Here is a 17361-nt window from a genome sequence, read left to right on the forward strand (position 1 = left end):
GAACATATCAATGAACATAATATGTGGATGCATTATTTACGTAACAGACTCTTCATCAAATTAATATTCCATAAATAAAAGATTTGATTGCTTATATCTATGACAATTAACGAAAATATCAAATCTTCACCAGATGAATCATCACCCTTGGATATATCAAGATCGACGCATAGGATTTGGTCTTCGTTCTTCGAATTTTTGATGGTCTCCATAGAACTATATCCTATATTTATATTTTAAGAAGTGTTTTTACTGTAGCCCTCCCCTATATATATATATATATATATATATATATATATATATATATATATATATATAGGGAGAGGTTTAAGAAAGAACCATAAAGAAAAAATGAACGGAGAACTATTTTCAGCCATTCGATTATCAAGATCTACGGTGAATGTATCATCTTGTTGGATGAATGCAGATCCTGGGTTCGAATCCTGAAGGGAGCAATTTTTTTATTTTTTGAGTGCATTAATTTTAACAGCGAATGCATTAATTTTTACAGTGAATGCATTAGATTTGATGGTTCTCACGTTCTCACAAATAATGTAGTTCTCTCTAGAACCACACTATATATATATATATATATATATATATATGGTGCGGTTATAGTGAGAACCACACTTATCGTGAGAACATAAGAACCATTAAAATCAATGCATCTACTATATAAATTAATGCATTCACTATTAAATTTAATGCATCTGAAATTAATAAATTTTTTGCTCCCTTCAGGATTCGAACCCAGGATCTGCATTCATCCACCAAGATGATGCATCCACCGTAGATCTTGATGATCGAATGGTTTAAAATGGTTCTCTGTTCTAATTTTATTTAGTGGTTCTTATTTGAACCTCTCCCTATATATATATATATATATATATATATATATATATATAGGGGGCGGTTATTCAATAAACCACCCTTATTTTAAGAATTACGAACCAGCAAATATGCATGAATTTTATGTATAACACGCATGAATAAACTGTAAAAAGGCATGAATTGCGAAAAAATAATTTTTTGCTACCTTTGGGATTCGAACTCAGGACCATGAATTTATCCAACAAGGTGATGAATCAACCGTAGATCTTGATGATCTAAGGGCTGAAAATGGTTCCTAATTTATATTTTAAGAAGAGTTTTTATTTTAGCCTTCCCCTATATATATATATATATATATATATATATATATATATATATATATATATATATATATATATATATATATATATATAGGGGGCCGCTCCAATGAGACCCCCTAATTTTAGTGAGATATAGGGCACGATCTGATGCGTTTATTTTATCAATCCTATGGCTGATATTGTATCTGGAGGGTGTTTTTTTTTCACATGGTTCGAATCCTGGAGGGAGCAGAATATTTTAAATTTTGTTATTCATCAGTATATACTGCATTGTTCATCAGTATATACCGCCATGTTCATCAGTATATATGTCTTATTCATTACGAATTTTTTAAATTTTATTTTTTATCAGTATATACATCTTGTTCATTAGATATACGTTTTGTTCATTAGTATTATATGTCTTATTCATTGTACTCATGTTACACGAAAAATAGGGGGTCTCACTGGAGCGCGCCCCTAACTCCTTACCGTTTAAAGTATTAAATAAAGAAATATAAAGTTTAGCATATTTTGTTATAGGGTTAATTGCATATAATATCACGAACTTTGCCCGAAATTCATTTTCCCACGATCTTTAAAAATTCCATTTTTATAAAATACTTTGACATTTGTTCATTTTTCCCAGGATTTTTTTTCCGATGATCGAAAAAATGACATAGCAATGACGTAGATTTAATTTTACACGTAACACTAACGTGGAATATATATGAATTTTAAATTATACTCCCTCCGTCCCAAAGGAAATGTCCTCCTTCTTTTGGGCACGGTTATTAAGGATGCATAATCTGCCTAATCTAGTAGAAACTGAAATGATGCATAATATGTCATTGAATCTTATATGCTACCTAATCTAGTAGAAACTGAAATTTTCGTAATATTGTACTAGATTAGGCAGATTATGCATCCTTAATAACCGTGCCCAAAAGAAGGAGGACATTTCCTTTGGGACGGAGGGAGTATAATATTAAATAATAATAAAAAAGTCCTAATTTCTTTTAATTTATCATTTTTTCAGGCAAAAAGAAATCAAAGATTGCTTTTGGCGCTAGAAAAAACGATTGTTTTCCTTTCCACCACCTCTGTCGAAGGGTTCCTCTCTAGACCAACGTCCGATTGCTGGCGCCGGTTGTTAGCGCTGGTCGTTCGCTGGTGGGGGCTGATTGCTGGCCAGTGCTTCGTCGGGTAATACGCCAATTGCTGGCCGGTGCTTCGTTGAAGAATACGTCGATTGCTGGTGGTGTGACAGAATCGCATATTTAGAGTTTCAACCTTTACTACTTGTTTACACATACAAACAATGAAATTAGAGGGAGAACCAAAAGAGAAGGAAGAAGAAGACTTCTTGTAGATTGAAGAAGAAGAAGAGGGAAAATGGAAGAAGAGAGACGCTGCTTTTTCTTTTTTCTGATATGGACGATGCTTTTAATTTAGGAAATAGGATTTTGATATTTACATTGAACGCAACATTTCATTTATCGAAATGGCGTATGCCGGTGAGTCACATCAGTGCCACGTCGATTCCAATTTGAGGGGAAAAAAATCGTAGAAAAATTGAACAAATATCAAAGTATTTGATAAAAAAAATGAAAATTTTAAAGATTATGGGGAAAATGAATTTCGGACAAAGTTCGTGATATTATATGCAATTAACCCTTTGTTATACTAATAAGTTTCTTACGATCAAACAACAAGATACTTGAGAATCATGTATGAAATAAGAGTTGGATGCATTTAAATCAATAAGATCAGTGTCATGACCAAAATCCAAACATAAGTATGTTCCATTGAACACAACTGTATGTTAACTTCCTGTTAGTGTTAGGAAACATTATTAGACACTTTAAAATACAAATAAGTCATTGAATATAACGGTCAATAAAGTGTAGACGGTCTCATACAAAAAATTTATTATTAAAACATCTTCAATCTCGAAGGAATAGCTCCAATAGAAACACACCGACTCCTTCGAAAAAGAAAAAAAAACTGAAAGAAGTTCTCTCCCGTGTAAGAGGGGTTAAGTCACATTTATGTATTTGTTTGTTTTTTTTTTCAAGAATTTAAAATTTAATAAAATTTGGAAGTAATAAAATTTATTTAATAAAATTTGTAAGAGGGGTTAAGTCACATTTATTTATTTATTTATTTACTAAAGATATAAAAGGTAAGCAGATTTTGAGCAAATGAAAATACTATGAGCAGAATATGGAGAAAATAGCTATGAAAAGTGGTTAGTTAATGTTGATTTAAACAAAAAAGAGATAACTATTTCCTATATAAACCAGATGTTTGAAGCGTTGTGCAATAATCTGCGATGGTCGGAGAATTCTTGATTAGTTCCCATACCTTGCCAGAGTTCTTCAACCACTCACGCTCAGAAACTGTTCTTGAAAACGACGACCCCGTCATCGATAACACCTGCAAATTGGTTCACGGTGACATGTTACAGAAATGCAGAGTTCATGTGTATGTGTATGTGTGTGTGACTGTGTGTGTGTGAGAGAGAGAGAAACCTGATCCCTCACTTTCCAAAGGGCAGATGCATAGCTTTCGTAGAGTGGCCTCGACGAGCCATCTCTACCCTTGGATGGAACGAGAAACAGTTTCATGTTAGAAGCAGAAGATTGAACATCTTTAGCAGCATCTTGGCCTTCCGATCTTACAAACAGAGAAGTGCTAAAGCACTGCACTAGTGCCTTCTTCAATGCCTGAAAGTTCCGCGGAGTGTTGTCTTGGTCGCGAATCCTACGTAAGCAACGGAACACAACACATAATATAAGAACTTTATACATTTGGTACAAGAGTGAACCAGATGCAAGTTGAAACAGCAGGACAAAAACAGAAGAAATAGATATGTGTGCTTGCTGCCTAATACCTGGTGTGCACAAAAATCGGAGATGCCATGTATTCGTCTCCACTCTCGAGAGGCTTGTTAGAGACTTCTTTGTCGGAGCTCATCGTGGAGCTATGTGGATGAGAAAGTGTTGTAGAAGATGGATCCGGTATTCCATGTTTTAATAGATCCACCTGCTTGGAAGGCAATCATGGTACTAAATCAGAAGAGCTCCAACAAAAGCATGAAATTTCATCAGAAACCTAACCGGCTGTTTACTTTGGTAACATATTAGATTGCCAATATGCATGATTGAGTATTTAAGGGATTAGACAATCAAAGAAGCTCAAACTGTTCGATCCATCTAAGTATGTGGTAGATCAGTTTATCTTATTTTTATCTATCACCCAAAATAGATACCCTCTAACAAATTTATAGTCCCTAAATGGTGCATACAACATATATTAGTTCTGACTGGAAATGAAGAATTCAAATTCATGACGAGCTTTGATGTGCTGTGTTTTTTTCAAAAAAGACTGATGATGGGTGTTACGTTACTTAAGAACAAATCAGCAAAAATTATAACGAGATGAGATGGCTACCGTCAGCATCAAACGCCACATGCTAGCATCATGAACTCCCTCGGATACCACGATAATAATATGACAAATGGACGCAAGAAGAATGCCAAGCTAGAATGAGTCCTTGCAGCGCAGATAGAAAAACATTAGCTCGATCAATTATTTTATACGAACTCTAATTGCTTCAGTATATGCTTAGATCTGTACAAGGAAGGTGGAATACAAGCAAAGCCGAAACTTAACCCATGACAGTCATACTTTCGAAAGAAGTTACCTGTATGCTCATCATCTCGTGGGCTAGTTCTGCAGACAAGGATTCACCACTTATAACTGACATTGTGGATGACCCGTCGGGCCTAATCATCTCTGCTAAAACCGAAGGACTAAATACAGGCTGCACATCATAAATGAAGAAGTTATTTAGAACTCATTCCTAAACACATCCATTCATGTTGCAATAAACTCTAAAATAAAATATACCTGTGTATCAAGAAGTATGATCCTTTCGGCGGAGACCCTGGGTTCGATTCCTACTGTCGAATGCCTAGCTGTCGCTCTTGTTTCCTCTGATACTACGCCAAAAGGAGGTAGCATCCCTGCCACAATTTCCAATATTCAACCATCTTTGATCTTTCTAATGCGCATAACCAATTAATGCCCAAATTTCTCTCAAACTAAATGAACATGGAAGAATTCTATATTCTAAACTATCCAAAATAATCTTAGTATCTCACGTCATAGTTAACAAATCCTGCCACAATCTCCAACATTCAGCCATCTTTCTAGCTATGCATAAACAATTAAAGCCCAAACACCTCCCAGACTAAATCAAAAAACAAAAAGAAACTCAAGATTCTAAACTATTCAAAATAATGTTAGCATTTCACATCACACTAAATAATTCCTTCAACAATCTCTAACTTACTTCAGCATCTTTCTTACTTTCATAAACAACTGATTCTCGAATGTCTCTCAAACTAAAAGAGCATTACAACATAAACTATCCAAAATAATCATCTGGCATCATAGTTAAAAAAATCCTGCCGCAATCTCACTGTGCATAAATAATTTAACTGTTCATAAACGATACTGTTCACTGTGCCAAATGCCTCACATACAACTAACGAAAACAAAAGGAAACTCTGCATTTTAAACTATGCAAAATAATATTAGCATCTTACATCACACAAAATAATTCCTTCAACAATGTTTAATTATTACTGTGATAAGCAACATATAACAATCCAAAACTATCCAAAATAACCTTTGTATCTAACATGACATCTAACAATTCAGGGAGACACACAGGGCTAAAGGTGCCTACTCTAAATTGCAGTCTGCCCCTACTATATACATGCTCTTTCAAACTTCTCACATAGAAATTACTCAAAACTTGAATCTTGAACTGTTGTAAAAAGGCATACATACCTGGCGACCAAGAATTAAACCCATAAATTTCATTCAAAATGGTTGATTTCCCCACCCCTGGTGGCCCAATTACACCCACCACTGTAAACTCAGTGTTATCCGTCAAAAACTGCACAATAGGATAAATACCAATTTTTTTCAATATTAGAGTATAAATAAAATAAAATCAGCAGAAAAAAAGAACACCAATTTGCTGCTACAACGAGCAGGCCGGAGTACTGACCGGTAAAAATCGATCAATCTGGAAATCCCACGAATCAGAGAGGAGATTAAGCGACCCAAGGGACGGAAGGCGAGAGCGGAGCGCCGCAGCGTCCTCCTCGGCTCCACCACCACCGCCGCCTCTATTGAATTTGCCTGCGGAGACAAGGCCAGGCTTTGATAGCAATATTTTGGGGGCTGTATTTGGGGTCGAGGTTCCGCCGCCGCTGCCCGCCATTATCGAAGCTACAATTAGATAATTTAGACAATGAGAGAGTGGCAGATTCTGAATATTATTATCGATTGAGCAAACTTTTGTACAAGACAATTTTATAATTTTATTATCAGGCCAGATGCTGCTAATATCTGTTTTGCCTTTTGTATTTATTTAAAATTAAAATTTTCGACTCAATATATCTTTAACTATGTCATGAAGTGTTTTTGCATCCCACGAAAAATTTCAACAAACTAATATATTTATGTGTCAATTTTATTAATGATTTGGCTTAAAACGGGTGCGTAGTGTCAATTACTCCCTCCGTCCACGAAAGAACTTCTTATTTTTCCTTTTTGGGGCGTCCACAAAAGAACTTCCTACATATTTTTGGACTATACCCCATCATTTATAATCCTCTTATTTTTCACTTTTCACAACTTTCACTTTTTCACCACTCTCAATACACTCAACTACCTTTTATCCACTCTCAATGCACTCAACAATATTTTTTCTTAAAATCCGTGTCACTCCCTCCTAGGAAGTTCTTTCATGGATGGAGGGAGTATAATTTAAATAAATGACATGTATCTAAATTACGTCGTTTTGCTTTTTGATAAACGGCGTCGTTACATGTATACGCTAAAATTAAGATAACGCGGTGACCCTACATATTCCCCCAATTTCCCTATTTTTCTAGTCATCTTCGTTGTAGAAGCGGTCTCACCATTCACCAAGTTCAGGAATTGTCGCATGCCAAGGTCCTAGTAATCATTAAAGTAATGGTGCCTAGGTATCAAATCTTTTTAGGGGTAAATATATGGTTAGGTTCGAATACCGTGCCTGGATAAATAGGGTACCAAAATTTGAAAAGTATCAACACTAGAGTTTTAATATCATGACATTTCAAATTTAATCTCATTTGATTCATTCTCTCTCTCTCTCTATATATATATATATATATATATATATATAAGAATTAAAAAAAATCTAAATATGACACATAAATATTATAAATTTTAAAATATTTAATTTTATACAATATTCATAACTGTACTGCAAAAAAATAGAGTAGTGCATTAAAAAAAATAAAAGTTTAATATATTTCATAAAATTAATTTTTGAAAATGTAAATTTGCAAATTAGCATAATAAACCACAGTTGCTACTATCGAAAAGTCGTAGTTACTTTTATACATTTCACAAATATAGATTTTAATCAAAATTATAAATTCATTATTGATTTAATAGAATCATTCAATTATAAGGTCGTATATAAATGTATAATATAATATTGTGAATTAACTTCAATTAAAAAAATAATTATAAGATTAAAACTGTTATTTACAAATATAATTCTAAATAATAAAAAATCAAAGTTCAATCAACTAACTTACATGATTGCCAAAATGTCAATGGGGCCTAGCTTAAGTGGCAAAATTGAGGCATCCAAAGACTCTAATTTGTGAGAGATCTTGGGTTCATTTTGTGTGGATAGATAGTGGCAGTTTTTTCACTTTTGTGTGGATAGGTAGTGGTCTCACATGCGTGCGATTTTTCTACCTTTGTGGTGTAGAGTAGTTTTATCGCTTTTGTGTGAATAGGTAGTGGTCTCACATGCGTGCGATTTTTCTACCTTTATGATGTAGAGGTCTCACCTAAGTGCGAATTGTTTATTTGATAATATACTAGTATACCCACTCGTGCGATGCACGACGAACATCGAATTATTAAATAACATTATTAAATAAATAAATATAAATATTAAGTAAAAATAAAATACAAACAAATGCAAATATATTCTAAAAATGAATAAAATAATCCACATCAATTACTGAATAAAAATCCAAAATTTAAAAAGATAAATTTTCAACTTTATATAAAGTGTAATCATAATTATATTATATTGAGAAATTGAAAATTATTCATTAAATGTTAATTAATTCAAATATTTTGTTTCTTTATTGTATTAAAGAGTTCTAAAATGAATCAATATAATTTCCTACAGCTTAGTTGAATATAAAAACAATCAAAAACTCTATTTTCATTATTTCATATATATATATATATATATATATATATATATATATATATATATTATTGTTATCAAGGAGATTTCTTTTATGTTCACGATATTTCCGGGTGTGAATTGATTTCTTTTCTCCATTCTCATTCTATGAATTTCAGAGATCATGGCAAACGTTTCTCTTCCCCCCCTCTCCTTTACAATGTTTTAGAAATTAATTTAGAAGAAAAAAAAAGCAAAAAAAAAAAACAAATCTCATTCTTAAATAAAAAAAATGTTGGAAGATCTGGTGGAGGATGGTGGGCTTGTTTGTTAGCCACGAATAATAGAGAGAATAATAAAAATTAGGAAGTGATGAAAAGAAAATGATAAAAATTGTATTCTGAGCAAAAAAATAGGATAATGAAGTTGAAAAAAGAAACAAAATTTTTAAATAAACTGTCAAACTTCTGTTAAATATTAGGAAGGCTCTGTTAGAAAAATGACGGTAAATAGGATGCCGTTAAACTGATTTTTTATATATTATATAGATTAGATATCTCTTGTAATTTAAAAAGAAAATTATATCTACACGACCGCCACAATGAAAAAATGTAGTTTCGTAAGCTTCATACTGATAATTACTCGTTTTTCGCTTCGAAAAAAAAAAACAATTACTCATTTTTCCCCTTTCAAAAATGATGTTTTCACTTTTCTTTTTCTCTTTTTTTTTCGATATATTTTTCTCAATTTTTTGTGTAAATTTATTCTAAATGAAATATACCATATATATCTTGAATAAAAGATTAAAGAAAAGATAGTCAATATTATATAGTATAAAATTTTTGATTTAAAATAATTATTAAAATATCACGTATTTTTACATTAAATTGATTATAAATTGATTTTTTTAATACTGCGGATATGTGTATATCAGTAAATTACATTTATATAAAAATTATAATTTTATAAAAAATTAAATAGCTATTTATTTATGTAGTCGAAAGACTCGAAACGTAGTTGTCTAATTTTATTTTTAAACGAGTAGTCAAAAAAGTTGATTATGCGATAGCCGCCTAATGAAATTATCTTAGTGGCTAAAGCCCAATATAGGTTTGGGCCGTAATCACTATCCGGCCCAGGAAACCCAATTGATTTGGACGGTGGCCTGAATTTCAGTTTTGCAGCTTCTTATGTTTCATTGAGGAGAGAGAGAAAGAGAGAGAGAGAGAGAGGAGATTGCGAGAGGTAGAAATGGCAGCGGTGGTGAGAGGCGCGATGAAATTGATTAAAGAAAAAGGAATTGGAGGTTTCTTCAGGGAGATTCGTGAAGAAGGATACCTGTCAGTTCCATTTAAATTCACTTGAAAAATGTTTTTATGTTCATCTTTTTTTTTTACGATTTGTTTTAATCTTAATCATTTCGGATATCCCTCTCCTTAGATTCTAATATTCCGTAATTGGTTTCATGCGTGTATTTGATTTGATTTTATTTGTTTCGGTTAAATGAATCCGGTGATTTTGTTGCGATTTAAATTTAGCAGTTAGGGTTCAATCGGGCGAGCTATTTCTAAAATTTCATGGGGAATGTGGATGTGAATGTGAATGATTACTAGAATTTCATTATTTCTGCTCGTTGATTTTTTTATTTATTTAAATCATCATTTTGAAATACTGAATTGTAACTCGATGTTTATTCATGGATTTCAGTGCCATATAGTGTTTGGCCTTATTTTACATTGATAAGGTGTTGTTTCTGATTTTTTTATTTCCTAACTACAGGAGTGCGCTTTTGGATGGAAATCTCATGTAAGTAGAACTGGGCAGCTCCCTTCGATGGCACATTTAGTAACTGGGAACGTGATGTTGCTCAACATGGCACAGGCATGATAAAATGTGTTTTTAACAGAAAACGACATGGATGAACTTATCTTTCCAAGTTTATGTGGTTCTAAGTTGGCTTGACTATGATAAATTGGAGTGAAGCCTTTAAAAAAATGATCAATGAAGCATATAAAGACTAGTTGTAAAGCCTTTTCTTATTTGGGATGATTTTGCAACCTGCCTTTTAGCTTCTCTTCTTTATCTTTTTTGCTTGTTCATTTCAACCCAAACTTGTCATTATTTGTTCTGTATATTTAGCAAGCAGGGTCGTAACATTATGCTTTGCAAATGTTTCTGTTTTTGTCAAAATTCTTATCTATAAACAACCTCCTGGAATAGGTCTGTGCCTCAGTTGTTGAATAAACTATCTTGCTCATCTTCTGAATCATGTTTGGTGTAAACCTTCTCACCTGTTACTGTGGCTGCTAAACTGAAACTGCATCCATGTTACTTACACAGGCAAACAAAAATTCACAATATCGGTGCAACAGTAGTGGGTGTTGACAAATTTGGCAATAAGTACTATGAGAAACTTGGAGACACTCAATATGGTTAGTGCTACATTTCATTGATTGGCACATTGAGTTTTCTAGATAGGTTTCATTTACCGGTCTCAATGCACTGCATTCTTTCTCCTCGTGGTAACTGTTTTGTAATATATTCACCATACTGTTTATTATAGAACAGTGATGTGATATCTTGGGGAATATTTGGATGGATTTTGAGTGTATTGGAAGAATTTGGAAAAGTGGACTACAATTGGGAATTTGGGATGTGTCATCAAGAAAATGAATTGGAAACCACTAGTTTGGCTTGTTATTTGAGAGGAGAAACTGATAGGAAAAATCTCCAAGGAAACTATCGAAACATTCCTTTAATATCTGGATCAATTCGCAGCCATGATGATTGATGAGAGTATTTCAGTTAAACTTAAGTTGTATGTGGAATTGCTTTCTCATGCTGAAATTTTTTCTTCCAAAACATTGTTTCCTTTGCATTGCCTATTTTTCTTTTTTGTTTTCAGATTCTCTCATAACAGCTAACAACTGAATAATGTGTAATGGAAATCAATTTTAGGGAGACATAGGTGGGTTGAGTATGCTTCCAAGGACCGTTACAATGCCTCTCAAGTCCCACCAGAATGGCATGGCTGGCTTCATCACATAACTGATCATACTGGAGATGAGGTTAGCTTATAACCCCCCCCCCCCCCCTCAATTTATTTATATTGTCTGATACTAGGTTGCTAACCAAAGAGCGCATTCATGCAGTTGCTCTTGTTGAAGCCAACGAGATACGGTGTCGAACACAAACAGAATTTTTCTGGAGAGGGAGACGAATACATCTATCACTCAAAGGGACATGCCCTTAACCCTGGCCAAAGAGACTGGACACGATACCAAACATGGCAGCCGAAAAAGCCTTGAGTCCTTGTTTAAAGCAAGCACGAAAACGGAGCTTGACAAGTGCATTATTTGTGTTACCTTGTTTTCCATTAATAAGATGTCTGAACTGTATGTACTCAGATATATGGATCTTTTTCTTTTTTTACTAAATTCAGTGCGACACTTCTTTGTCTGGATAGTACTTGTAAGAATATGTTTGACCAAGTTGCCTGTGGTCTGCTGTTTTAAGGCCAGTTAATCTATATGTATGAAACGAGTTTCAAAATGGTGTATTTTGCTGAATTTACCTCACTGTATGTTTTGTGCGGGCCAAATTCGTAATTTCTAAGGGAAAAAAGGAGACGCATTTGGTAATGCTCTTTGGTTCATATTTTCATGTATGTGATCCTTTTGAATCCTAAATATGCAAATTTAATCAAAACCTTTTTTAAGCAAATTAAATATAGAAGTTTTTGTTTTTTCGTTTGTCTTTTTTTAGTTTAGGGGAGTGGGGAGTGAACCCCATCTCTCACCCTCTGAGGTTGAGGAATATACGACCAGATTATAGGTTTATAATTTTGGACATGACTTAAAAATATGATACGAATATGTACGAAATTAATAGGTTAGTTTCAAGTTTTATCATGTCTATATGATAAGGAAATGATGATTTCATGTTGAGTTCGTATAACTTGTTATAGTTAATGTTATTATTTGTATTAAATAATTATTTTAATTCTTATTTTATAGTTAGGGTTTCTTTGAATTTAGACTTTCTTTTATATTGTTAGTATTGCTAATTTCGTATTCTTCATTCACAATTTTTATTTTTAGCGTATCGTATCGTTATCATGTTTTTCGTGTCATGTCAATACGAATTTAACCGTATTGCTATCATATTCGTTTTTATGTAAATCGTGGATTGTTCACGTGTCAAGTAAATTTTTAATAAGTCGTGTTTGCGTTTGACTTTATAGCATTGGATCATTATCATGTCGATCATATAATGACCTGACACGATTGTAGTATCATTTTACAAAGATAACTTTTTCTAAAATAAGATGAAGTATGAAACTAAAATATAAAAATGCAAATGGTCAAACATCGACTGCATTTTGATGAATTATCAAAACTTTTAACAGGCGGTGCTTCGTGAATCAATCAAACTAGGCATTTTTTTTTTGGGTTTTTTAAGTAGGGATATCCAAATAATTTTTTAGAGAAGAAATCTAATTCCTAATACTCCCTCCGTCCACCAATTAAAGGCCTATATGAAAAAACACGGGTTTTAAAAAAAAGTGTATTTTTATTAGTTGAGTGGAGAAAGGGTCCCACTTTTTAAGAAAAAGTGTATTTTTATTAGTTGAGTGGAGAAAGGGTCTCACTTTTTTGTAAAGAATCTTTGACTTTTTTGATTAAATAATGAATAAAAACTTACCAAAAATAGGTAGGCCTTGTTTTTGTGGACGGACCAAAAGGGAAAGTAGGCCTTGAATTGGTGGACGGAGGGAGTAATTCTTTTAGAGAAGAAATATACTTAGGAGTTAGGAGGCTAGATTTAAAATAGATATTCTATGACATAATATATTGAAAATCCTTTAAAAGGTCCAATTAGGGTTAGTTCATTCCTCTGTTCTTTTCAACCCCGATCGCTATTCAATCCCACTTTTGAACCCTCAAAAACTAGGGTCTAAGAAATGGCGAAATTTAACGTTGTACAGAAGAAGCGGCGAGCGTTCATTGCCAATGAGAAGAGGAGGGTTCACGGGGACCCCGCGTCGGGGAAGCTGCACCAGAGAATTCAACCTAAATCCATCTCCGGCAAGCGCCAGCGCAAGCTGCTTAAGAAATGGCGCAGGGTACGTATTTTCATTCGTTTTCGCAGTTTATGTAGTTCGAATTCGTCCATAACGAGCTGTGTATGATTCTTTTATTTATTAAATTAAAAAAAACAGGAGCAGAAGGAGGCAGTGGAAAAGGGCTTAATTACGATGCAAGATGTTGAGATGGCTTCTGCTGATGGTATGCTGTTTGCAATTTCAGCTATTAAATGTTATAATTGAGTTATCTGTGTTTGGAACCGAGTTCTTCGATTATAAGGAATAGAACTAGGATAGTTGTAGCATAGTATTTTTCCTGTTTTGATAAGTTATCTGTGTTTGGAACCGAGTTCTTCGATTATAAGTTATTTAGTTCTTTTCTTTATTCCTTTGATAAAGGGTTCTCTCCACAAGCTATTCGATTATCAGGAACATAACTAGGTTAGTCGTGGCATAGTCTTTTCCCGTGATATGAGTTACTTAGTGTCCCATTTCCCGTGATAACCAAATAGAAGTAAGATAATCGTAGTATATTTTTCTTCTAGGTCATAAGTTACTTAGTCCCTAAGGTTTCTTTCCATGGGTTTGCCTTGATATCATGTTCTTGTTGCTGTATGAATGGTCCAGTTGCTTTCCGTTCATACAGTGTGGTTGATATTGGGTTTGTTTTGATATCATGTTCTTGTTGCTGTGTTTAATGGTCCAATTGCTTTCTGTTCATATAGTGTGGTTGATATTGGTAGTGTTGAACACAGCCGTACTTATTTCTAGCATGTGGCTTCATCAAGAAGTCCAATAGTCTACCAAGTTTAACGAGCTACATCTGTATAATAATAATTTAGTCTCTTGTAACATTTGAACTAAATGTGCAACTGCAGCCATATAAGATGGTTGATACATGTTCTTTGTTTGATTCCTTGCTTATAAGGCTGAGTCTGATTAAAATGTTGCTTCATGAGTCTGTTTTGTTGAATTGAGATCTAAATATACAAGTTTAAGTTTCCCTTTGGTAAGCTTGTTTAGTTATTTTACTTCGCATATTCTGGTTTCCCATGGAATGTTCATGAAGAATTGATCTTTGTTTCATGGTAATGCCAAAGGCAGTGTCATTGTTGACGGGGAAAAGCTCTAAAAAGATAATTTGCTTTATGGGTTATTAATGCTCATGTTAAGTTCTGGTACTCAATAAATGCTAATGTTCAAACATGGGTCAATGGTTTCATCATGATTCACAAAATTACCACTTTTTGTGTTTTATTGATGGGATCTTTTACTTTTATTTTTTGCCCCTTTATTTCAGAGACTGCAGAAGATGCTAAAAAGACTCCTGTTAAATTCCCGATGAAGAAGAGTGCTAGACTAAGATTGAAGAAGAAAGGTGACTGATTTTCCTATTAAATGTTTACTCTTTGGTTGCACACTTTCCAACTTTCCATAGTACCTGTTCCTTGCATCATTGGTTCTACTTGCATTATATATCTGTTTGTTATTTCTTCATATGACTGAAGTTGCTTCACAGAATCACATTCGATTTCCTTGGCAGGGAAGAACACAAAAAAATCTCAAAAACCTGTTGGACAAGCATCAAATGACTCCATGGTGGAGTAAACTACATGGTATGGAATTTATAGGTCTTGGTACTAGCTATTTTAGTTTAATTAGTTTTTCTCTTGTTTTTTTGTCTTATTAAATTATGGACATGGTGTAGTATGATGTCAATACAGTTTTATCTGTTGTGCAATGAATGACAGTCTTGTATTCATGTTTTTCTCATGCTTCTTTTACTTGCTTGAGTTTGCATGATTATTGTAAGGTTATTTGTATGGATATGAACCGTAGCATTTAAGACATTCATGTTTTTTACCTCCAAAAAAATAAAAGACATTCATGTTAGATTTTTTAGAGTAATTGTATCGGATTGACACACACACACCTTCATATAAATGAATCCATACACATTCATCTAAATGGGTATAAGACAAAATTTTGTGTAAGATTGTCCGACGGGTTAGAATTTGTATGACGGTTTAATTCAGATGCTCATATTCAATTACGTGTGTAAATTTATTGGCCTTTAGATTCAGATGTTGGCATCTCTCGTGATCTCATTCAAGACTCTATTTTTATAATCATCTTCTCCTCTGGTTACATAAATGTTGATATTTTTTTTCAAAATTTGTTCCAATGCAAGGCGGCCATACAAACTGGAAGCATGCTTGCCCAAAAATCCAATTATTAAGATGCTGAAATATGAGAAAGTCCAATTATTAAGGTGCGGAAAAATGAAAAGGACTGAATAATAAGAAAACAAATTGATTTCAATGTGGTATGTAATATTTTATTATTTAGATATGTTTAATTATATTGTTTTAGTTCAATTGAACATTAAAATAATCACTACGATACCATTGAACTTTAAAATTTGGTATTCCTCGTAACATTTGATGGTATAATATGCAGAAATCAGAATAGACATCAACAAAAGAGAGTATGAGCTTAAACATTAATTCTATAATATTAATCTTAAATCATCGACCACCGAAACATCATAGTCTACGTCCAATTGATTCCAATATGAGTAAGTGTTACACAAAGAAACAAAGTTGTCTTTATTTGGTGAGAGCTTTTCCCTAATCTCACAATGACTAGAAATGGAGCAAAAAAAATTTCAAATTGAGAATAAATTTATTATTAGTGTGTGTATGAAATTGGAGTGTTTTTTTTATAAATTTATTGTATATAATATATGTATAAATAATAGTATTATGACAAAGTGTGTGTTGGCCTAGCGATAGGTGGTTAATGTCTAAGGCCGGAGGTCATGGATTCGAGTTCACCGTCGTGCAGTCTTTAAATTTCTTTAATTACTTGTGTAATTTATCAAAAAAAAAGAACAAATTATTATGACAAAAATTTAATGAGGGCGCCCCCGTCACCCGACATCAGTTGTATATTCTACGTAGAGATGTCCAAACTATTCTTGCGGTCTTTAAATTTCTTTATTTGCTTGTGTAATTTATAAAAAAAAAACACTTATTATGAAAAAAATTAATGAGGGCGCCCCATCACCAGACATTAGTTGTATACATAAAGATGTCCAAACTAATCAGAATCAGTGGTTCCAACTCGAAGCAATTTCTTTATTTACTTGTATAATTTATCAAAAAAAAAAAAGAAAAAAAAAACTTATTATGACAAAAAATTAACGAGGGCGCCCATCACCAAGCATTAGTTGTATATTATACATAGAGATGTCCAAACTAATCAGAATCAGTGGTTCCAATCCGAAGCTGGATCGACAGTCAACAGTTCGAGTTCAGAACCATTGATCACGGGTCGGCTTGGAATTGAAATGTTATACTATCAAGCATTGCTACTAATTAGAATCAGCGGTTTCAACTCGGAGCCGGGTCGATAGTCAACAGTTTCGAGTTCAAAACCATTGATCACGGGTCGACTCGAAATTGAAATATTATACTATCAAGCATTGCTACTAATTAGAATCAACGATTTCAACTCGGAGCCGGATCAACAGTCAATCGTTTGAGTTCAAAATCATTGATCACAGGTCGACCCGAAATTAAAATGTTAATAAACATTGCTCTAAAACAACAACGTTATATATACTTACAAAATTACCATAGTTTTCTCCTCTAGAAAATTGGAGCTATTGAAGTTGTAGAAATTAATTTCCTCAATTTTTTTTGCAGAATTTAAGATAATTAAAATGTTCATAAGTCATGAAAAAAATTGCAGATTTTAAAACAAAATAAACAATTTTAAAATCTATATAATATATAAAAGATGAGTTTTCCCTCCATTTTCTCCCTTTTTTTTCTCTCTCTTCTTCCACCAATTTT

At 33.1% G+C, this 17361-nt stretch overlaps 3 protein-coding genes across 5 annotated transcripts; 2 read left to right on the forward strand and 1 right to left on the reverse strand.

Moving 5' to 3' along the window:
- Positions 1 to 3305: 3305 nt before the first annotated feature.
- Positions 3306 to 6659, reverse strand: LOC131016098 (uncharacterized). The gene is made up of 8 exons (XM_057944679.1): positions 6217 to 6659; positions 5994 to 6102; positions 5046 to 5161; positions 4840 to 4959; positions 4587 to 4676; positions 4027 to 4178; positions 3665 to 3896; positions 3306 to 3569 (listed from the first exon to the last, which is right to left on the reverse strand). The coding sequence occupies exons 1-8, from the start codon at positions 6430 to 6432 to the stop codon at positions 3417 to 3419; spliced, it is 1188 nt and encodes a 395-aa protein (XP_057800662.1). The 5' UTR covers positions 6433 to 6659; the 3' UTR covers positions 3306 to 3416.
- Positions 6660 to 9534: 2875 nt separating this feature from the next.
- On the forward strand, positions 9535 to 11967 carry LOC131016128 (probable NADH dehydrogenase [ubiquinone] 1 alpha subcomplex subunit 12). The gene is made up of 5 exons (XM_057944747.1): positions 9535 to 9755; positions 10195 to 10221; positions 10756 to 10847; positions 11374 to 11483; positions 11568 to 11967. Exons 1-5 carry the CDS (start codon positions 9667 to 9669, stop codon positions 11721 to 11723), a joined length of 474 nt encoding a protein of 157 aa, XP_057800730.1. The 5' UTR covers positions 9535 to 9666; the 3' UTR covers positions 11724 to 11967.
- Positions 11968 to 13251: 1284 nt separating this feature from the next.
- Positions 13252 to 15939, forward strand: LOC131016132 (uncharacterized). 3 transcript variants are annotated; one of them, XM_057944756.1, is made up of 5 exons: positions 13252 to 13540; positions 13637 to 13703; positions 14802 to 14879; positions 15045 to 15117; positions 15693 to 15939. In XM_057944756.1, the coding sequence occupies exons 1-4, from the start codon at positions 13379 to 13381 to the stop codon at positions 15107 to 15109; spliced, it is 372 nt and encodes a 123-aa protein (XP_057800739.1). In that variant the 5' UTR covers positions 13252 to 13378; the 3' UTR covers positions 15110 to 15117; positions 15693 to 15939. The 3 variants fall into 3 exon arrangements, with proteins under 3 accessions (XP_057800739.1, XP_057800741.1, XP_057800740.1); XM_057944758.1 differs by having other exon boundaries at positions 14802 to 14874; positions 15043 to 15117; XM_057944757.1 differs by lacking the exon at positions 15693 to 15939 and having other exon boundaries at positions 14802 to 14874; positions 15043 to 15269.
- The last annotated feature ends 1422 nt before the right edge of the window (positions 15940 to 17361 follow it).

Source organism: Salvia miltiorrhiza, chromosome 3 (genome assembly GCF_028751815.1).
Source record: "Salvia miltiorrhiza cultivar Shanhuang (shh) chromosome 3, IMPLAD_Smil_shh, whole genome shotgun sequence".
Taxonomy (NCBI): Eukaryota; Viridiplantae; Streptophyta; class Magnoliopsida; order Lamiales; family Lamiaceae; genus Salvia; species Salvia miltiorrhiza.